Below are 23,097 nucleotides of genomic sequence, written 5' to 3'. Positions count from 1 at the left end.
CCCCCTGCTGGCACCTAGGACGAGGAGCACTCTGATCTGTATGCAGAGGGGACAAAAGGTAAACCCAGTAGGAGGACAGAAAGAAGTAGATTGGGTCAACGACTCTGATGAGACTGAGACTGGGAGACTGACTGGTTGGGAGGCTGGGACTGGGTGTAATAAGGGAGACTGTAAGTAGGAGGCAGAAAGGGAATTGGAAGGGGTGGGGAATGACTAGGAGTCCTTTGGGGGGAACATGCACACTGGATGAGGAGCTGAAGGGAGGAGAAGAGTGGGACTGGATGATTAAGGAGACTGTGACTAGAAGCCAGTGAGGGGACTGGTGTGGGTGAAAAGAGAAGCAGACCTGAAAAGGTGCTGGGATGTGGGGGGACAATGGGACTGGATGGACAAGCAGACTGGATCAAGGAGCGGGAAACTGGGGAAAGAATGTGGGAAGATGTGTGGAGGGAAACTGAAGCTGGTTCAAGACCCAAGGGTGGGAGACTAGAACTAGGAGCCAGTGGTAGGAAAGGGAGAAACATCAGACAAGGAGCTGGGAAGGGTAAACTGGGACAGGTTAGGCAAGGAGACTGTGGCTGAGGAAGAGGAAGAGACTAGAAGGAGAAAAACTGGGACTCAAACAATGATCTTAAAGGGAGAAACTAGGACGGCTGGTCAAGAGACTGGGATGAGCCACCTGAGGAGTAGAGACTAGGACAGCGTATGAAAGAGATGGGACTGGGGCAGGATCCAGGTGTGGGAAAGGACTGGGACAGAGATGGGTTGGAGGTAGCAGAGCACAAGGCATCAAGCTCAGAGGGAAAGGGCCAAAGATTCTGTGCACACCATAGCACATTCCTCTGCTGTCAGCAAATATCTGTGAAATCCACTGACAAAGTGTATGTGTCTGTCACATCTAATCCTGGTCCGTATAGAGGATACAATCTACTATTGCTATTAGTTACTCCATTAGTTCAAGTGATAGAAGTCTGCGCAGTGGTTCTAAAGGGGATGACCATCTGGGTGTCAATATGATGCCATGTGATTGAGTGGCTTTTTTCCCCTAGTTTACTTCTTTAAAACTCTCAGAATTATACACCAAAAAACCTGCATTAAAAGAACTTTCTTAAGGTTACAAAGTCAAGCACATCAAAAATTAGGAAATGCCAGAATTAAGGTTGCCTCTGCAAACTTAATTTGCCCCCATCATGTGTACCAAAACCTTGAGGTTTTGGACAAGCTGATAAATTGAGCAATAATAAGTTGCCAGGACCAGATGATATTCACCCAAGAGTTCTGAAGGATTCAAATATGAAATTCCAGAACTACTAACTGTGCTATGTAATCTATCATTCAAATCAGCCTCTACACCACATAAATGACAAATAGCTAATGTGATGCTGGGTTTTTCAAAAGGCTCCAGAGGCAATCCTTGCAATTACAGGCCAGTAAGCCTAACTTCAGTACCAGGCAAAACTGTTTGAAACCTAGTAAAGATAGAATTATCAAACTTGTAGATGAAACATGATATTTTGGGGGCTTTTGTAAAAGGGAAATCATGTCTTGACAATATATCAGAATTCTTTGGGAGGTGTTGGGGGGGGGTGTTGGTCAATAAATAAGTTGATAAGGGTGAGCCAGTTGACGTAGTGTACTTGGGCATTCAGAAGCCTTTGACAAGACCTCTCACCAAAGGGTCTCAAGCAAATAAGTAGTCATGAGCTAAGAAGGAAGGGGTTCTGATGAATCAGTAACTGATTAAAAGATAGGAAACAAAGAGTGGGACTCAATGGCCAGTTTCACAATGCAAAGGTAAATAGCAGGGTCCCCCCAAGAACTGTACTGGGACCTGTGCTGTTCAACACACTCATAAATTATCTGGAAAAGGTGATGAAATATAAATTGTTGAGATTTGCAGACAATTCAAAATTATTCAAAATTCCAAACTGACTTCAAAGAGTTACAAAGGGATCTCACTAAACTGGTGACTGGACAACAAAATGGCAGCTAAAATTCAATGTTGATAAGTACAAAGTAATGCACATTGGAAATCTCAGCTATACTTACAAATGGGAACTAAATAAGCTGTTACCAATCAAGAAAGAGACCTTGAAATTATCATGGATAGTTCTCTGAAAACATCCGCTCAACATGTAGCAGCAGACAAAAGCACTAATAGAATAATAGGAACCATTAGGAAATTGATAGATAAGAAGACAGAAAATATGATAATGCCACTCTACAAATCCATGTTTATGCCCACTCTTTGAACACTGCATGTAGTTCTGGTTGCCCCACCTCTAAAACGATATACTAGAATTGGAAAAATTAAGGAGAAGGTCATCAAAAAATGATCAGGGATCCATATGAGGAGAGATTAAAATGACTGGGACTATTCAGCTTGGAAAAGAGATGACTGAGTGTGGGTATGACAGAGGTCTATAAAGTCATAAATAGTGTGGAGAAACTGAATAAGAAAGTGTTATTTACCCCTTCACATAACACATGCATGAACCGGGGAGTGGGGGAGGTCACCCAATGAAGTTAATGGGCAGCAGGTTTAATACACACAAAAGGAAAGGCCTCTTCATACAACACAGTGTAAACTTGTGGAACTCATTGCCAAGGAATATTCTGAAGTCCAAAAGTATAACTGTATTAAAAAAAAATTAGATAAGGTCATGGAGGATAGGTCCATCAATGGCTACTAGCCAAGAAGGTCAGGCACCAAACTCCATGCTCTACATGTCTCTAAATCTCAGACTTGGGGAAGTGATGACTGGGTCACAAGGGATGGATCACTCCATAAAGTACCCTGCCCTGTTCTCTCTCTCTCAAACATTTGGCACTGGGCACAACTGGAAGACAGGATACTAGACTAGATGAGCCATTGGTCTGACTCAGTATTGCTGTTCTTCTTATGTTTTATACACTATCATGACATCTTTAATTACATGACCACATAGTTCTTCCACAGAAATTTAAATTGTAGGGTTTACCGTGTACCATGGTCACAATTAAAAAGTCAGCATTTCCCATCAGATACCATAGTATTACCACAGTCATGCCCTGTTCTAAGTATATAGAAAACTATGTTATTATTGGCACTGAGTAAATTGCTCATATGAATTTAGGTCTAATTATTTATGATAATGCTTTATACAATAGAACTAATGTTCTGTAGTATGTTTTGTTAGAACTAATAATTTATGATACATCACTACAAGAGTCTGCTATTAAATCTTTTCTGAGAAGTGGAAAGAGTCCATCACTTTGTTATCCCACATGCCATAGTTTTCACACACACCAAAGTGTAAATGATTGAAGTCCTACTGTATCTGATGATACAAGTAAATTTCCTTCTAATCACAAACATTTCAGGAAATTTCATGTAGCACGTTACAATGAAATAACATATACTAATTATACAGAAACAAATATGTAATACCAATACACAATGTCTATTAAGAAACACATATTATTGACACAATTATACGCCTGTGCTAGTGCGATAAGTACTTTTATTGTAACTGTAACTACAGTAATATTATTTTTTCATGCATATTGTTACTGCACAGTAACTAGAGAGCTAGTTGATACACAGACTTTTGTGGTAAGTATCTCAGCAGTTGTCACCATTGTAAAAGTTTGCATTTGCTAACATTTACCACATGGTGATATTTGAAATTTCCAGTGGTTTCACTGTACCTAAAGTAGATAACTGTGATAATGTTTGGCAAACCTTGACAATAGGAGACAATTGGCTGCTACTGAATGAAAACCTATGGACATCACATTAACTCTACCATAGTTACAATGTATCTATATGTGTTAGCAAACTAGATTTGTGAATCTTTTTCAAACAGTTATTTCTCTCTCTGCCTAATACCGATGTACTGAAGTCAGATGAAGCGGGATTAGGCCACATACAAGTGAAATAAGAGCCCAATCCCATGCCCATTGAAACCAATGAAAGTTTTTCCATTGATTTCAATGGGTATAGGAAGGGACCCTTAATGAGTGGACTTCAGCTATTAATAAGAATAATAAGCAAACCTCAGAAAGTTCAGCAGTTCAGTAAAGATAAGCATCAGAATGTCTGGCTACTTATCCAAACCTTGGAAACTTTTCAAGAGTAGGTTTTCTTTTGAGGTTCCCTGTGTTTTTGTGTTGAAATCCCATGAGAATATATTTGGCATTTTTCCTTCTTGCTCCAGCCAAAACCAAGAAGTGTAGAGGGGCGGGGGGAAATATTGTTACTTTAAATTAACCAAATTTCTTCAAACTTGGCTTTGTTTGAGTTCTGGGCAAATGGTCAGGTCAGGTTTTTTTTTTAACATGTTCATCCTGCTCTAGTACTATCAAAACAATTAGCATCATCTTAGTTTATGTCTATAGTTTATGTCTTTAGTTTATGTCTCTGTTTAGGGTATTGCACATCTACAGTTTCCTGAAGGCTGCAATTTGGACGGACCTCTTCCTTTGGAAACTAGTTCAGCCCACAGTACACAGTAATGCATTTTTGAAAAAGCTGTAGTTCCTGCAGAACAGGAAGTCTTTGGATATAGTCAGCACTGATTAGTAGAGCTGGTCAGAAAAATATAGGATTTTCTTTCTGTGGAAAATTTCAGATTTTCAACCAAAACTAAAAAAACTTTCACCTGAAAACCAAAATCTTTTGGACTTCGAACAAAAAATTGAAATTTTCCACAAAAAAGTAGATACTTTTCGTTGACAATTTTGTTTAGCCAATTTGCTGTCAAAAACTGTTTCACCAGAATTTGTTCTTGGCCCAGCACTACGCATTAGCTCAAGTCTTCCAGCCTTTGTGGTGGCTGAGAGGCTAGACTGTGAGCATACAATTCTGGTCTCCAAACAAATGTGATTGTTACAGTTCTTTAGGTACGGGCTGTTCTAATTAACCATGGAACATCAGCTTCTCTTCTAGCACTGTGATCAACTCTGAACCTAGCAATACTGTGTATTGTAGAGAACAGTTCTGGAACATGTGCACTGTAGTCTGTACTACAGTTAGTAGAAGCTGTATATACATGCTTCTTCTCTGGCCAGAATAAACATCATTTTTGTATAAGCAGTGACATAGCTACTTCTGTATCCATAACAGGCCATTCACATCCTTTTCCTGGATGTCCAATGTACAACATGCCCTAAAAAAAACAAACAAAACAAAATTCCTTCTCAATCATTAATATAATTTCACTGTTGCACATTGCAGTCATGCATTGCCTTCCATCTGCAGGCATTATATTATCATTTTACCTTTACAGATGGCATATTCATTTCGTAACTCAGTATACTAAAGGATATAGATTGCTGTTTATATTTACTGATGGCTGGCAAATTTTGCTTGTATTAAAAGGCACAAGGGTACGTGTAGGGGGCTGTGCTAATGTCAAAGAATTATGTCAAACTGAACCAAGTAGCAGAGAGCAGCATGGTGGTCATTTTGCATTTTCTTTAAATAACTGTGAGAAAGAAAAATTAGTTCCATGTATTGCAGCAAGAATAAAAATCTGTTCAACCTGTCAGTACTTGAGATTTTATTGTTCAGATATTTTAATATCAGAGGGTAGCCGTGTTAGTCTGGATCTGTAAAAGCAGCAAAGAATCCTGTGGCACCTTATAGACTAACAGACGTTTTGGAGCATGAGCTTTCGTGGGTGAATACCCACTTCCTCAGATGCATGTAATGGAAATATCCAGGGGCAGGTATATATATGTGTGCTAGCAAGCAAGCTAGAGATAACGAGGTCAGTTCAATCAGGGAGGATGAGGCCCTGTTCTGGCAGTTGAGGTGTGAAAACCAAGAAAGGAGAAACTGGTTCTGTAATTGGCAAGCCATTCACAGTCTTTGTTCAATCCTGAGCTGATGGTGTCAAATTTGCAGATGAACTGAAGCTCAGCAGTTTCTCTTTGAAGTCTGGTCCTGAAGTTTTTTTGCTGCAGGATGGCCACCTTAAGGTCTGCTATAGTGTGGCCAGGGAGGTTGAAGTGCTCTCCTACAGGTTTTTGTATATTGCCATTCCTAATGTCTGATTTGTGTCCATTTATCCTTTTCCGTAGAGACTGTCCAGTTTGGCCGATGTACATAGCAGAGGGGCATTGCTGGCATATGATGGAATCTCTCACTGTGGTCCGTGTAGTATGTAGATAGCAGTGGATTTTTTACCTTTAGTCCATTTGGTATGATGTCCATCCGTTTGCATTTGGAAAGGAAGATGATGTCTGTCTGTATTTGTGCAAGTTTCTTCATGAGGTTGATGGATTTCCATTCCATACGGCTAAATGCAGTGCCTTGCATGGTGTCAAGTATCAGAGGGTAGCCGTGCTAGTCTGGATCTGTAAAAGCAGCAAAGAATCCTGTGGCACCTTATAGACTAACAGACGTTTTGGAGCATGAGCTTTCGTGGGTGAATACCCACTTCCTCAGATGCATGTAATGGAAATGCCAGCAATGCCCCTCTGCTATGTACATCGGCCAAACTGGACAGTCTCTACGGAAAAGGATAAATGGACACAAATCAGACATTAGGAATGGCAATATACAAAAACCTGTAGGAGAGCACTTCAACCTCCCTGGCCACACTATAGCAGACCTTAAGGTGGCCATCCTGCAGCAAAAAAACTTCAGGACCAGACTTCAAAGAGAAACTGCTGAGCTTCAGTTCATCTGCAAATTTGACACCATCAGCTCAGGATTGAACAAAGACTGTGAATGGCTTGCCAATTACAGAACCAGTTTCTCCTCTCTTGGTTTTCACACCTCAACTGCCAGAACAGGGCCTCATCCTCCCTGATTGAACTGACCTCGTTATCTCTAGCTTGCTTGCTAGCACACATATATATACCTGCCCCTGGATATTTCCATTACATGCATCTGAGGAAGTGGGTATTCAGCCACGAAAGCTCATGCTCCAAAACGTCTGTTAGTCTATAAGGTGCCACAGGATTCTTTGCTGCTTTTACAGATATTTTAATGTTTATAGACCTAAGATTGCTTACTCTTTGTAGAGCTCGAATAAAATAAAGCTAAATAAAAGTTCTTCTGAACTACTATGAAAAATATTGCTTGAAGTTGGAGCAATATTGGGAATGGGCAGATTTCAGTGTCACTTGGTATTATTAAGTAATATTACTGGTTTTCTCAAACTGGCAATCAGCAGTGACTCTCTTCTGTCTTTCAGCTGGATGGTATCTTCAGTTTAGTGACCATAGCAAGAACAGCAGGAGAGGTAGTAAGATATTTTAATAATTCAAAGATGGTAAACAAATTAGAAAACCTCAAGATTTTGAGAGAACAGTGTTGATAGACATGGCTTTTGACAACTTTCACCTGATCTTCCAGTTTCTTTTCTGCTTCACTCTAATAGCTTTCTCCTTTCTGTAATGTGCATGGCTATTGTAGTTGCCCTTCCAGAATTAATGCCCCTTCCTCAGTAAATTCCTTCCTGCTAGCTTCCACATCTGTTTCTGAAATAAAATTGTGGGATTTGTTTTAGGTTTACTTACACTAGGACAACAAGGAGTCCGGTGGCACTTTAAAGACTAACAGATTTATTTGGGCATAAACTTTCATGAGTTAAAAAACCTCACTTCTTCAGATGCAAGAAGTGAGGTTTTTTACCCATGAAAGCTTATGCCCAAATAAATCTGTTAGTCTTTAAGGTGCCACCGGACTCCTTGTTGTTTTTGTGGATACAGACTAGGATGACCAAACAGCAAATGTAAAAAATTAGGATGGGGGTAAGGAGTAATAGGAACCTGTATAAGAAAAAGACCCAAAAATCTGGACTGTCCCTGTAAAATCGGGACATCTGGTCACCCTAATACAGACTAACATGGCTACCTCCTGATACTTTACACTAGGACAATTTCTGCATCCCTCACAAAGCCTGAGAAGGAGTGTTTTGCCCAGAGCAATTTAGGTAAGTTTGTGGCCAGAGTCCACCTTCTAACACAGAAAAGAGATGAAGGTGGGTCACCCGTGCAGCCAGTATTTCAGCCTACGAACAGGAGTGCCAACTTCAGTGCTCACCACCTCAAGGCAAGAGGTGCTCAGAGCCACAGGATGCTGTTAGCCCAGTACAGAGAATCACCACAGCATGGTATGTGCTTATCTCCTGTGCCTGAGGCACGTTAAGCTTACCAAACACACTGTGGCTGCAGCTAACTTGTGTATTTTTGGGAGAAGAATTCCAGGCAATCTAATCACTTCAAAAGGCAAAGTCTGTGGTGTAAATTTTAAATGGCTTTTCAAACTACTCTGCAGATGTTTGAGTAACACTTTTCAGATCTGTGCTTTCCACACCATATTCTTTGTTTTGGTTTCAAGTACTTGAAGATAATCAAGTTGTGTCACACAGTAGGAATGATGAAAAGCAAAACATGCTTAGGAGATTGCCTCTCGCTAGCAGTTCTGTTTATATTGACCCTAAGCTGCCAATGCACAAAATCATGTGGAAAAAATGCTGCAATTTCTAAGTAATTCCAGATAAAAGGTAACAGTTGCAGAATTTTTCAATGCCCTGACCCTGTTTACAGCACATAATATAGGAAAGTTATTGTATATGAGTTATAAGAATGAAGACTGATATTAAATGCTTGGATTCTCTAAATGAATGCTAGTAGCCAGCTGTCTTTTTCATGATGGTCTTAGAATTTAATATGAAAGCTACATAGAAACAGTTAACCTAGAGGTTTATTATATTACATGCTCATGTTTTCTGTTCCTGCTGGTTTGCCATACCTAATAGTTTATTTGTTGTTATTTTAATAAGATTGGACACTCACATTAGGCTAAAGGTGTTCCTCTCTTACCTAAGCATGAAGTACGGCTTCACCCACTCTAACCCTGCCCACATCTTGGGTCTGGCTCCAGTGTGCGATGCAGTCTTTATTCTCTAGAAACTCCCTACGTGAGCAAGTGGGCAGGAGGCGGGAGTAGTCCTAGGTCTGGCATCCACACTGTGGCTGGACAGCTGTGAGGGCACCCTTTTAATTCCTCCCCTGCCCAATAGCAAGAGAGAAGGAAGTTTAACACTGAGTTCATTCTGACCTGGGACAGAAAAGTTAGGTCATGCCTGTTAATTTAGAATGGAGCTTAAAGGTTCAATCTAGCCCTTAGCACTTTCGTCCAAGGACTCTGAAACCCTTTATTAAGGTGGGTATACATTTCAACACCCCTGTTTTACAGCTGAGGACATTGAAATGCAGTGTGGTTAGGTGTCTTATTCCAAAGTTACACTGTGTCATTTGTGGGGTTTACAGTTCTTTTGCAGATGGAAACAACTGTAGAAGTGGGGTTTTCCAAAGCACTTTCAAAAGCAGCAAAGAGTCCTGTGGCACCTTATAGACTAACAGATGTTTTGGAGCATGAGCTTTCGTGGGTGAATACCCACTTCGTCAGATGCATGTAGTGGAAATTTCCAGGGGCAGGTATATATATGCAGGCAAGCTACAGATAATGAGGTAGTTCAATCAGGGAGGATGGGGCCCTGTTCCAGCAGTTGAGGTGTGAAGCACCTCCATTATTTTTCAGCAGAAGTCAATGGGACTTGTACACCTGAATCACTTGGGGGCTTTTGAAAATGTCACCTTGTAATGTTATCAGTGTTATTCGATACTGCATTACTTCAGTGATGTACTGTCAATAAATGCTAATCCCCCCTAATATTTAACTAGCTATTTTTAAATGTAGTCTGTAGGAAATATATTATTCATGGAGCTGGCTGATCGGTGTCTTTATGATTTGGAAATTAATACTTACTTTAAAATATTCCAAATGTAACCCAGAGATAGGGGAACTAACCATTTAGGGGAATATTCTGATAGCCCCGTTCATTCTAAATAGTATTTTACTCCTTTGGCTCATGTGTTCATAGAATCATAGAATATCAGGGTTGGAAAGGACTTCAGGAGGTGATCTAGTCCAACCTACTGCTCAAAGCAAGACCAATTCCCAGCTAAATCATTATGTTGTGAACCATGGACCACTTGGTGCCAACTAGTAGAGGACATAAGAGCTACAGAGATTCCTTAGGTTTGGTATTTGTATTTTCATTCACCAAAGAATATCATGTAAGGTCTTTAACGAAAGTTTGTGTCATACTGGTCCTCTTAATCATTGTAAGATATATGTACAGGTGATATTTAAGGAGTTCTGTATCTATACAAAAACTATGTTCTTAAAGCATGTAAGGTTCCACCAGCGAAAAGGTACCAACATTTATATCTCTGGCTACATGCAAATTAAGTATTGTAAGCTTTACAATGGAGGCTCATTTACATACTGAGTCACATCCCCTAATAGTGGGATGTGAAAACAATATGAAAGCACACAAGAAAAAAGAAGCTACTGAGGTTATATGTGTTCGGGGGGATATCCTTTTTGCAAACTAAAACAGTATTAGGGGACTATTTCTAAGGGATGCAGATGAACCCCCATTTACTCCTTCAGTCTCTGAAGACAAGTGGTCAAGAGACTTGATCTTATGAGAAGGGATCACAACCAAAGTGGCTGAAAACACTGGGAAAAGAACTTGGGGGGTAGAGTATAATTAGGGATCTACCAAATTCTTAGTCCATTTTGGTCAATTTGATGGTCATAGGATTTTTAAAATTGTAAATTTCATTATTTCAGCTATTTAAATCTGAAATTTCTTGGTGTTGTAATTGCAGGGATCCTGAATCAAAAAGGAGTTGGGGAGGGGAGGGTCACAAGGTTATTGTAGGGAGAGGTGGCAGTACTGCTACCCTTACTTCTGCGCTGTTGCTGGCTGGGCAGCTGGAGAGTGGTGGCTGCTGGCTGGGAGCCTGTCTCTGAAGCCAGAGCCACTGCCAGCAGCAACACAGAAGTAAGGATGGTATGGTATGGTATTGCCACCTTTACTTCTGCACTGCTTCCTGCAGAGCTGGGCCCTCAGTCAGCAGCTGCTACTCTCCATTCACCCAGCTCTGAAGGCATCAGCGCAAAAGTAAGGGTGACATGGTATGGTATTGCCACCTTACCTCTGTGCAGCTGCTGGCAGGGCACTACATTCAGAGCTGTGTGCCTGGCCAACAGCCGCTGCTTTCTGGTCACTCAGTTCTGAAGGCAGTGCAGAAGTAAGAGTGGCAATACCATGACTCACCTAAAATAACCTTGTGACACCACTGCAACTTCCTTTTGGATCAGGACCCTCAATTTGAGAAATGCTGGTCTCCCCTATGCAATCTGTATAGTATTGGGTAAAAACACAAAAAAGACCAGATTGCACAGTAGAGACCAGATTTCATGGTCCGTGATACATTTTTCATGGCCATGAATTTGGCAGGGCCCTATCTATCATATAGGAGGTAGGGGAAGGCCTTGTTAATTAAGTTTAGTCTCTAGAAAGTGTGTTATAATTTTGTTTTAACCATTTGTTTCCAATGGTCTCGCTCTTTTTCACTGGAATCTCTGTTCTTTGATAATAAACTTATTCTTGTTTGCACTGTAACTACATCTAAGTGCTGTATGCTGAGTAAAACAATGATCCTGAGCTAACTCTTACAAGCTGGTGCGTGTACTATTCCTTTGGGGATAGCGGATCTACGAGGTCTGAGAGTGTTCCATGGAACAGGTCTGAGTACCCCAGAGGGACACTTGGAGGACTTTGGGGGTTGATGTGTGCCTTTCACTGTACAGAGAGAGCAAGGTCTGCCAAGACCTAGAAGGCAGACCTTGTGTTGCCAGAAAGATGATCCATAAGGGACACACACAAGACTTCCTCACACTAAGGGAAGTTGTGTTGAGGTGTCGCACAATCCTGGAAAGTAGTACTGAATCTACTGAATCTGTAGTACTGAATATGAGACACCTGTCACATCTGCTCACTTCAGTTTTATAGTTAAGCTTTACCCTCCTCTAGCTACTAAACAAACGGAGCCATGGAAAAGTCAGCTCACAGTGCTGAGGTCTAAATCTTGCTGAGTAGGATGTTTATAAAATATCAGCATAGGAGCATAAGCTTGTAAATAACCCTAATACCCTGCTCCTCCAAGGAAAAGCAAACCACAGACAGCTCCTATTGCTCAGTGATTTGTCGTTCTGTTGTAGTATATGTATGATTTTATTGGGACTAAGCGGGTTTATGGTGTGGTTTGTTAATAAAATGATCTGACCAGCACTGTCTTTCCTGACTGAGGAGAACAGCATTCACTGGTTTTTTGTAACTGACATAAGCCGTCTGTGAGCTTGGTGCTGCTCCTGCACTGATTCTGGGTGGCAGTTAAAAGCAAGCTCATAGATATCATGCACTGGAGTAATTTTTCTACCAACACAACCTCAGGGAAATTTATTTTGCTCTGCAAATAATTAAGCACAACTAGCAAAATAAGTCGTCAGCATCTAGCCTAGTGAATGTAGACAGCACTAATTCCAGGCTTTTAGTTGTTGATATGAAACAAAGAAATGAATGTGAGCAAAGCCAGCGCTTAGACTAAATTGGCCCAAAGCTCAGATATCCCTTGGTGAAGTAATATACTAAAGAAAAATCAGCTAATTGATACTGTGATTGAACAACAGCACAAGGCTTTGACATTTCTGTTTCTTTGGCATTAGGTATACTTTAAATTTTGTAGGACGTTTTAGTCTTGCCTCAATTTTTTTCAGTGTTGGTACCAGAGTACGAGAGGGTATGGTACTAAAGTGAGTGAGGTAATATCTTTTATTGGACCAACTTCTATTGGTGGAAGGTACAAACTTTCAAGCTACACATAGCTCGCCTTCAGGCCTGGGGAAGGAAGCAAAGAGTCTGAGGCCATGTCTACATCTAAAATTTTGCAGCGCTGGTTGTTACAGCTGTATTAGTACAGCTGTATAGGGCCAGCGCTGCAGAGTGGCCACACTTACAGCAACCAGCGCTGCAAGTGGTGTTAGATGTGGCCACACTGCAGCGCTGTTGGGCGGCTTCAAGGGGGGTTCCGGGACGAGAGAGCAAACCGGGAAAGGAAACCAGCTTCCCCGCGGTTTGCTCTCTCGGTCCCGGAGCCACCCAGCAAACCGCAGGGAAGTAGACCTGCTTGCTCGGGGTTCCGGGACCGAGAGAGCAAACCGGGAACGCCGCGGTTTGCTCTCTCGGTCCCGGAGCCAGCCAGCAAACCGCAGGGAAGGAGACCTGCTTGCTCGGGGTTCCGGGACCGAGAGAGCAAACCGGGAACGCCGCGGTTTGCTCTCTCGGTCCCGGAGCCAGCCAGCAAACCGCAGGGAAGGAGACCTGCTTGCTCGGGGTTCCGGGACCGAGAGAGCAAACCGGGAACGCCACGGTTTGCTCTCTCGGTCCCGGAGCCACCCAGCAAACCGCAGGGAAGGAGACCTGCTTGCTCGGGGTTCCGGGGTTCCGGGACCGAGAGAGCAAACCGCGGCGAAGCTGGTTTCCTTTCCCGGTTTGCTCTCTCGGTCCCGGAACCCCGAGCAAGCAGGTCTCCTTCCCTGCGGTTTGCTGGGTGGCTCCGGGACCGAGAGAGCAAACCGCGGCGTTCCCGGTTTGCTCTCTCGGTCCCGGAACCCCGAGCAAGCAGGTCTCCTTCCCTGCGGTTTGCTGGGTGGCTCCGGGACCGAGAGAGCAAACCGGGAAAGGAAACCAGCTTGATTACCAGAGGCTTCCTCCTTCCACGGAGGTCAAGAAAAGCGCTGGTAACTGTCTACATTGGATTACCAGCGCTGGATCACCAGCGCTGGATCCTCTACACCCGAGACAAAACGGGAGTACGGCCAGCGCTGCAAACAGGGAGTTGCAGCGCTGGTGGTGCCCTGCAGATGTGTACACCTTCAAAGTTGCAGCGCTGTAACTCCCTCACCAGCGCTGCAACTTTCTGATGTAGACAAGCCCTGAGCTAAATACAAGTTGGGACAAATTGTTGAGTAAAAGGGGTAAAGTTTGTTGGAAGTGATCACTAGAAAGGAAGTGGGCAATTGGGGTTTAGATTGTTATGCTTGATGTGAGCAATTAAGCATACCAGGCAGTGTGGTATACTACAAATTATTGTAATGAGCCATAAAACCAATGTCCTGGTTAAGCCCATAGTTTTTGCTGTCTAGCAGAATAATGAATTTAAATTCCCAGGCTCACTTTTTGAAGCTGTTTAGAGCTAGTATTGAAAGATCAGATCTTATGAGAGCCCTCTGTGAAAATGTTCACCCATGGATGATACAGCATTTTTGTCTTTTATCATTTTTCTGTGGCAGAGCAAGGAATTGAGCCCAGGTGTCTGGCTAGTTCATTAACCATTGGATCATCTGTCCCTTCTAAAAAATTTGGAACTATTTCAATCCATGAAGGGGTAAAGTTTTCAGTGCAGTGCTTGGGGATTAGCAGCACCACATCCATTAACATTAATATAAAGCTAACTGTGTAGCAAAATTGTGTCATGCTAAAATATACACCCAACTCTAGGTATACTGAGTAGTACCTTATTCTTCAAACAATCACAGTTCTTACAGTTCACTGAGTCACAGTGAATTGTACCTCACTTTGCAATTAGTCTCATTGAAATTACTGGGGAAATTTGCAGCTTAAGGTACTAGTCAGCATGAGTAAGAGAGAGGGATAAAATTGGGCCCTGTAAGAACAATGCCACCACGTGAATCCATACCTTCTTTTCGCCTTGCTCTCTCCCTTCACTCATCTTTCTATCCCTTTCCCCCTTTCCTCTCTGTCTCTCTCTTCACCCTCTCCTCCTTTTTCCAGTTTAGATAATTTGTAATGAGTTTTGGTCAGTGACAGAACTTATGCCCTAGTGAAGGTATGTTGAAATACTCTGGATTTCTTCATCTTACCTCTGAAACAACAAATGTATTGAGCCAAAACCCAAGACATTTGTGAGGTTTCTGTAACCTTCAATGTGTACATCACAGCAGAAGCCAATCCCAGTGTTATTGTTACCTTTAGTGATATGACTGTTTGCTTTGACTATTTCAGGCTGTATCTAAAAGGACACATGGGAACAGCAGGAAAGCAGAGCAGCCTGATCTTACATGGCGCTGATTTCAGTACTAAAGATGCTGATAATGACAACTGCATGTGCAAATGTGCTCTCATGCTAACCGGAGGTAAGCACAGTCCCACGAAGGCATTCTGTAAATTTTAATCCGATGTGTATTTCTAAACTGACCATGATGAAGCAACTTTGGGGAGAGAGAAAGATGATGTGCACTGCTGTGTGAAACTCCTTGTGAGGTTGTTATTATGGGCATTGTGGTTGTACCCCTAGTTCCCTGGCAGGTGCTGTCGAAACACAGAGCTTCACTCTGGCATCCAAAAGTTTATAGTATAATTTGAAACAAGCTGCAACAAGTGGTGGCAAACAATAGAGGGGAAAAGGGGAAGGAAAATGAGAGAAAGGGTGAAGGAGGTGAGAGTTTGTGGAAGGAAGAGGAGGAGAAGGAAGAGGTTAAGGGTGTGGGGAAGGAGGGAGATCAGAAATGGGAGGGAGAGAGGGCTTTTTAGAGATGAGAAGATGAGAGACAGAACAATTCAGGGAAGAGAGGAGATGGAGGGAAACAGAAGAAAAGAAAATGCTGGAGGAAAAGCCTATCAAGATATTAAGGCCTGGTTTACCCCCAAGTTTTGCACTGGTATAACTGTTTCAGTTTAGCGGTGTGATCTTTTAACTTAAATAGTGCTACTGATACAACCCCTAGTAGGGACATAATCATAGTGGTATAAAGGTGACAAACTGCTGTAGTTTATTTCCCTTCCCATACAGGAATATTTATACTGGTATACAGAATTTGGGGCAATGCAGACTGAAGCAGGAGGAATGCTCTTCTTTCCCAAGCTGCTGCCTCTGGGGAGCTAGTTATTTTGGCTTGTGTGGCAGGTCAGTCTTCCCTGCTAAGCGTAGGCTATGTCTACCCTGGCACTTGTGTCTGTAAAACTTTAGTTAGTCAGGGGTGTCAAAAAACACACACGGCAGTCATACATTTCACTGACAAAAGCACCAGTGTGGACAGTGCTATGTTGGCAGGAGATGCTCTCCCGCCAACATAGGTGCCGCCGCTCATTGGGGGTGGTTTAATTATGCCAACAAAAGAGCTCTCTCCCCTCAGCATAGAGCAACTAGACGGGAGGCCCTACAGCAGGGCAGCTGCAGCAGTACAGTTGTGCCACTGTAAGGTCTGTAGTGCAGACATAGCCTTAGTCTGCTGGTAGAGCTCTCATCCCACAGGGCTCTGAAAGACACAGGTATATTCCACTGCATCAGGTCTATAAATTAACTGAAAAATCTCTCTGTCATCTAAGGGTATGTCTACACTATAAAATTAAGTTGACCTAAGTTACGCTGGCATACAGCCACCGCAGTAACTAAATTAAAGATACTTTTGAATGTCCACATTACGCTCCTTATGTCAGCGGTGTGCGTCCTCACCAAGAGCAACTTAACTGTCAGTGTGGTGCATCGTGGAATGGCTTCTGAAAGGCAGCAGTAGTAGTTAGATTGGTTACAGCTACATTTTAGTGGGGACACTTACAGAGTTAGGTTGATGTATGCTGCCTTACATTGACCTACCTCTGTTGTGAAGTCCAGGGCTAAAAATACTGGAAAGGCAAATGAAAGGAGGGAGTGGGAAAGAGGTGAACTGCCAGAGTAAAGTTCAAATAGGAAAAAAGCAAAGAAATGCAATTAGTCTTCAGGGATAATTTAATCAGTTTTACAAGATTGTTTGAGTAATTTATTGTTTTATAAAATAGTCAAGACCTCAAAATCACAAATTCTTTTTTCTCTTAATCTCTAAATTTTTCACCCTGTTAAATTTCTCCTTACACTTTCTACTACATTTTCCCAATGACGCTGATTTTCTCACTCCTTGAGAAATACCAATTAAATCTTTCAAAACAGGAACGTTCAATAGATTGATTCCAATTTTATGTCACAACAAAAGGGCAGAGTAAGAAAAGTGAATGTGATGACAGTTTGTTAAAAAAACTCTGTCAAAAACTAGGGATTGAATATTGTCAAGCCCTCTGTTGTTTTTGGCAGCCACACAGACAACATTTTAATTATGAATTATATGAAATCTACAGTTAGGTTTCTGACTATCTTGAGAGCTTTGGGGATCCTGTAACCCCTGTGAGATGAACCCAATATATTTGTGTCAGGAATAAAGACTGAAATATACTGCAGACAAAGTTTGTGAGATGGTTATAGTCAGGGCTGAAAATAAAAATTTAAAGAACACCCATGTGGCTCTCTCAGTGATCTCATTAGCTGCCACTTTCCATCTGGTCCACATCAAAAGTGTTATCCCAAAAAATACTGTGCAGCAGCCTCATCAGAAGAATTAATTCAGATGTCACCTGCTCTTAGGGGCTGTGCTATGTTTATGGATCCTACTTCAGGTTGATCTTGGGGAGTAGTGTTCAGAGGCATAAAATTGGAGTTAGCTACCCAATTCCCATTAATTTAAATAGACAGGTGGGGCCAGTTCCATAGAAAGATTTATTTGAGAGCCTAAGTCCAAAATTTAGATCCTCATACCCTCAGTCAGATGCCCTCTAACCCTGTAGGCACCTAAATCTCTTAGGCTCCTAAATTTCCACTGATAAAGTCCCTAGGCGCCTAAATGTCTGCCTGTCATTCCTGCAGGTACATATATTCAGAAGCCACATTAGAGCACATATGGTGGGTCAGGTCCCCGCACACAAAACAACTGGAAGAGGTGCTATTGCCCCCTTATGCTCTATAGCCCAGTGGTTAGTGCACTCACTCAGGAATTGGGAACTGTCAGTTCAAATCCCCATTCTACCTGGAGCAAGGACTTGACCCTAGGGTCTCCCACCTCTCAAGTGAAAGCCCTAGCAACTGAGCTGTGTGGCATTCTGAGGGTGGCACTCTCAATGTCTTTTATATGTGTGAGAAAGGACTGAGCTGGCTTTGTCACCTAACTCCAGTAGTGAGTTTATGGTTCTGAATGGAGACAGGCACCCAAACTTAGACCACATCCCTCTCCTCAGCATTTTCTACTGGCTAGCTTAGGCAGCTCTCCACTCAGCATGCTGGCTTTTGTGAATCCAATTTGTAGGCTCCTCACTCTTCCCATGCATTTTACAGAAAGCCTGTGCACCTAACCCAGGGCTGTTGGTGGCAGGGTACCTAAAGTTAGGGGTCCCCAATACTCAGTCTAAGTCCCCTTTGTGGTTCTACCCCATGGATGCCTAACTTCTGTTTGAAAATCTCCCTGAGCTTTTTTTGGAAGGTATAAAAAATGCAAGTATTTCACACTTATTGAAGGTTACACATCTAAAGCAATATTATTTGTTTCTAACACATTTATAAAGCACTTATTGCCATAGCATGTAAGTTGATGTTTCTACTACAGGTCATTCTTTCTTATCCTCAAAGCGTTGTAACACAACTTCTTTACTACATAACATGTTACTACAACAAGGTAACCTAATATTATAGAGGCTTTTGTTGCAAAGCATACCATTGTTGTGATAATTGTAATCACTTCTCCCGTGTTCACATTATACCAACAGTGGGGGAAGAGAGCTTTCCAAAGTCTAATACAATTTCTCAGGACAATCAGCTGAAGGAAGGATAAAGACCAAACATAGTTTTTAGCATTATTCTAGAAGAAGCACAGCACTTAACAAATAACAATACATTGGCCTGGTGCTAACAGGAAACAGAAACCTTCAAGGCTAGGTAGTAGAGGATTGGTAGTTTTCAAGGAAAATACAGAGGTCACAATTTTGCATAAAGTTTGAGCCAACTCAAGAAGAGCATTAGAAGTTGCTGGAGGTAATAGGCCAGATCCTCCGCTGGTGCAATTCAGTGTAGCTTCCTTGGTCCGGCCTGCTGACTTTCAGAGGATACATAACATTCTCCAACCACCATCACAAAAAATGGACTCTACAACTCAGTGATTCCCCCAACCTTTTCATTCCATGGACTGCTTTGTAAGAGGGAGCTCTCTCACTGACAGGGATAGCTCAGTGGTTTGAGCAGTGGTCTACTACTCCCAGAGTTGTGTGCTCAATCCTTGAGGGGGCCATTTAGGGATCTGGGACAAAAATCTGTCAGGGGGTTAGACTAGACAACCTGCTGAGGTCCCATCCAACCCTGATATTCTATGATTCTATCCAATGCCCTAGCTCTCCACTGCCTCTTTCTGAAAATGATCAGTTCTTCTTCAAGTGATTGCTCATATCCATTCCAGGTAGGTGTGCACATCTGCTGGAAACTTTTTACCCTAGCAACTCCAGTGGGCTGGCAGGTCAACCCCTAGAGTGGCGCCAGTATGGCACCAGATATATACCCCTGCCGGCCCACCCACTCCTCAGTTCCTTCTTACCACCATGTCGGTTGCTGGAACTGTAGAGTGCGGCTTGCTGACCTCCACGTCCCTAGCTCTCCTGTATTTGTTCATCGTCTTTCGTTGTAAATAATTCATAGTTAGTTAGTAGATAGACTGTTCGTTAGTAGTTAGTTGAAATCTTGTAATATAGTTGTCTAACATCGCTTGCGGGTGGGCCGTTGCCCTCCCCGGCACCGGGCCCATGCCTGGCTCACCGGGCTTCAAGCAGTGCTCGGCATGCAAGAAGCCGATGCCTACGAGCGATCCCCACGACGCGTGCCTTAAGTGCCTGGGGGAATCGCATATCAGCGAAAAGTGCCGCATTTGCAAGGCTTTTAAGCCTCGCACGAAGAAGGAGAGAGACCAAAGACTCCGCGCTCTCCTTATGGAAGCGGCTCTGTCTCCGGCACCGTCGGCGCAGTCAGTCAGTTCTACTCCAGCACCGGACCGCACCGGCACCGGTAAGACTCCCCGGCACCGACCATCTCCAGCACCGGGAGCAGACTCTCGTCCCTCGACGTCTGCAACACCATCCAGGCAGGCCCGAGTGGACCGCCCGGCACCTACCCTAGCCGCGGCACCGCCTGCAGGACTGCTGTCGACTCCGGGCCCGGAAGGTCCGTCGAGTCCAGCCCCTCCTAGCTCCCCCTTAAGATCAGGGGTCGAGCTCCAGGTACCATCTACACCGGAGACCTTTGCCTCAGCTCGGGACCTGATCGCGATGACGGAGCCATCGCAGCCTCAGCCGGCACCCCCTGGACGGGTAACCTCCAAGGGTAAACCGATGCTTCGAGTGCTGTCTCCTGAGCCCCGGCACCGATCACCCCGGAGGCATGAACGCTCGCGCTCGGGGCGCCGCTTTGAGTCCCGGCACCACTCTCCCAGGCGGTACCGGTCGTACTCGCGGCACCGATCGCCATCTGCACGGTCCCGGTCGGGCTCGTCTCACCGCCGGCACCGAGACTCCAGGAGCCATTCACCTCGGCGTTCGGCGCCTCGGTCGACCTCCCGGCACCGAACCGGTGGTAGGTCCCGATCCCGGTCGACCTCGCGGCACCGCGCCGGTGGCAGGTCCCGGTCTCCGCTGCCGTCCCGGTACCGCGCTCATCGAGAGTCGCGGTCCCGCTCCCGGCACCGACATCGCTCCCGATCCGGATCCCGGTGCCGGTCATCACGCCGTTCCCGATCCCGATCCCGGCACCGATGTGCGTCGCGGCACCGAGCCTCGGCAACGAGGGGAGCATCGGTCTCGGCCCACAGAGTCGTATACCAATCAGGCTCAGCGCCTCCGTGGCCGTCTTGGGAGCCGTCGGTCTCTTCCCAGACTGACTGCGCCTATGCCATGGGCCAGGGCACGCACTCGGCCCTGTTCCAGGACCCTCCCCCACAAGAGCGAGGGCCTCAGCAGTGGGGGTTTTGGACCCCTTGGGCGTATTCCCAGGCCCAGGGCCTGCAACACATTACCCCCTGACCTACGGGGGAATGCAGACCACCAGAGGCAACGGTATCGAGACCCCCTCACTCTCCGGAAGCGGATGGCAGGTCCAGTCACCTGGACTCAGAGCTCCCTCCAGGGACGGAGGTGCAGCCCCACACAGACCCCCCGGTGGACACTTTGTTGCCGGGGGTTTCCTCGTCCTCGTCTCCGGATGAGGCAGTGGCGGGTACCTCGTCCTCCAGTCCTCCCCCGCTGGATCTTAGGGCGCACCAAGACCTCCTCCGCCGGGTGGCACAGAACCTGGACTTGCAAGCGGAGGAGGTGTCTGAAATTGAGGACCCGGTGGTGAGCATCCTTTCCGCCGATGCGCCCACCAGAGTGGCCCTACCCTTTATAAAGACAATCCAGGCCAACGCCAATAACATCTGGCAGTCACCGGCCTCCATCCCTCCGACCGCTCGAGGGGTGGAATGAAAGTACATGGCCCACTCGAAGGGCTATGAATACTTATATGTTCACCCGACACCCTGCTCGTTAGTGGTCCAGTCGGTGAACGACAGGGAGTGCCACAGGCAAGAGGCCCCAGCGCCCAAGTCGAAGGAGGCGAGAAGGATGGACCTCCTGGGCCGCAAGGTCTATTCGGCGGGGCCGCTACAGCTCCGGGTCTCAAACCAGCCCTCCTCAGCCGCTACTCCTTCAACTCGTGGGTAGCGGCGGGGAAGTTCGCGGAGCTCTTGCCTCAGGACGCCCGCCAGGAATTTTCCACCATCCTGGACGAGTGCAAAAAAGTAGCAAGAACATCGCTACAGGCCTCCCTTGATGCTGCTGACTCGGCCGCTCAGACCCTGGCCTCGGGGCTCACGATGCGCCGAATTTCCTGGCTGCAGGTCTCTGGCCTTCCGCCGGAGCTCCAACATACAGTCCAGGACCTCCCTTTGAAGGCCAGGGCCTGTTTTCTGATAAAACAGACTCAAGACTAAAAGACCTCAAAGACAACAGGGTCATAATACGGTCGCTCGGCATGCACACGCCTGCGACGCAGCGCAGGCCATTCCAGCAGCAAAACCAGCAGCGGCAGCGGCGGCCGTACCCCCAGTTTCGCCCAAGGCAGGACCTCTCTAGGCGCCACGACAGGAACAACCGCCGCAGGCAGTCCGATGGCCAAGCGGGGCAGAACCAAGGCTCCGCCAAGGCCCCTCCAGGGCCTAAGCCTTCCTTTTGAAGGTGCGCCCGAGGGCGCAGTACCAGTTTCCCCTCCGGATCCCTCCCCGCAGTTTTCCAACCGCCTTTCTTTTTTTCTCCCGGCGTGGACCCGAATAACATCGGACCGTTGGGTCTTGCGTACGGTGCAGGCCGGTTATCGCCTGCAGTTTTCTTCGCCCCCCCCTCCTTCCCCGTCCCTCTTCAGGGACACCTCTCACGAGCAATTCCTCCGTCAGGAGGTACACGCGCTCCTTGTCAAGGGAGCCGTAGAGGCGGTTCCGGACAACGAGAAGGGCAAGGGATTTTATTCCCGCTACTTTCTAATCCCCAAATCCAAGGGCGGCCTCAGGCCCATCCTCGACCTGCGGGAACTCAACAAGTATATCGTGAAGTTGAAGTTCCGCATGGTATCCCTTGGAACCATCATCCCATCCCTGGATCCCGGAGACTGGTACGCCGCCCTTGATATGCAGGACGCTTACTTTCACATCTCCATTGCCCCCCCCCAACACAGACGTTTTCTCCGCTTTGTGGTTGGCTGCCAACATTATCAGTTTGCAGTCCTTCCGTTTGGCCTCTCTACGGCCCCGAGGGTGTTTACGAAATGCATGGCAGTCGTCGTTGCACACCTTCGACGTTGCCGCATTCATGTCTTCCCCTACCTGGACGACTGGCTGATCCGAGGCACATCGGAGCTGCAGGTCCGCGCCCATGTCGACAGGATCAGCACCCTCTTTGCTGCCTTGGGCCTCGTCATCAATGTGGACAAGTCTACTCTGCTCCCTACGCAGCGGATAGAGTTCATCGGGGCCGTTCTGGACTCTACCCTGGCCAGGGCCTTGCTACCCTTCCCCAGGTTCCAGTCGCTGTCGGCCATCATTCTACGTTTGCAGGCAGCCCCGCTGACCTCTCTGCGAACATGTCTGGCCCTTCTAGGCCACATGACGGCCTGTACGTTCGTAACGGCATATGCCCGTCTCCGCATGAGGCCTCTTCAGTCATGGCTCATTGCGCAGTATCGGCTGGCCAGACATTCGTTGGACACAGTCGTCACCGTTCCTCAGAGGGTACTGGACTCTCTTCGCTGGTGGCTGGACCGGTCCATGGTCTGTGCGGGGCTCCCGTTCCATCC

At 45.4% G+C, this 23,097-nt stretch overlaps 1 protein-coding gene across 1 annotated transcript in view; it reads left to right on the top strand.

The window, feature by feature from the left end:
* Positions 1-23,097, top strand: part of ANGPT1 (angiopoietin 1) — a 224,628-nt gene that overhangs the window by 190,626 nt on the left and 10,905 nt on the right. The window contains exon 8 of the mRNA XM_030553702.1: positions 14,943-15,073. Within this exon, the coding sequence (XP_030409562.1) occupies positions 14,943-15,073 (131 nt within the window). The remainder of the gene's footprint in view (positions 1-14,942; positions 15,074-23,097) is intronic.

The sequence above is a fragment of the Gopherus evgoodei genome, chromosome 2 (genome assembly GCF_007399415.2).
Source record: "Gopherus evgoodei ecotype Sinaloan lineage chromosome 2, rGopEvg1_v1.p, whole genome shotgun sequence".
Classification (NCBI taxonomy): Eukaryota; Metazoa; Chordata; order Testudines; family Testudinidae; genus Gopherus; species Gopherus evgoodei.
The sequence above is the reverse complement of the archived record's forward strand: the minus strand, read 5'-3'. Positions and strand labels throughout refer to the sequence as shown.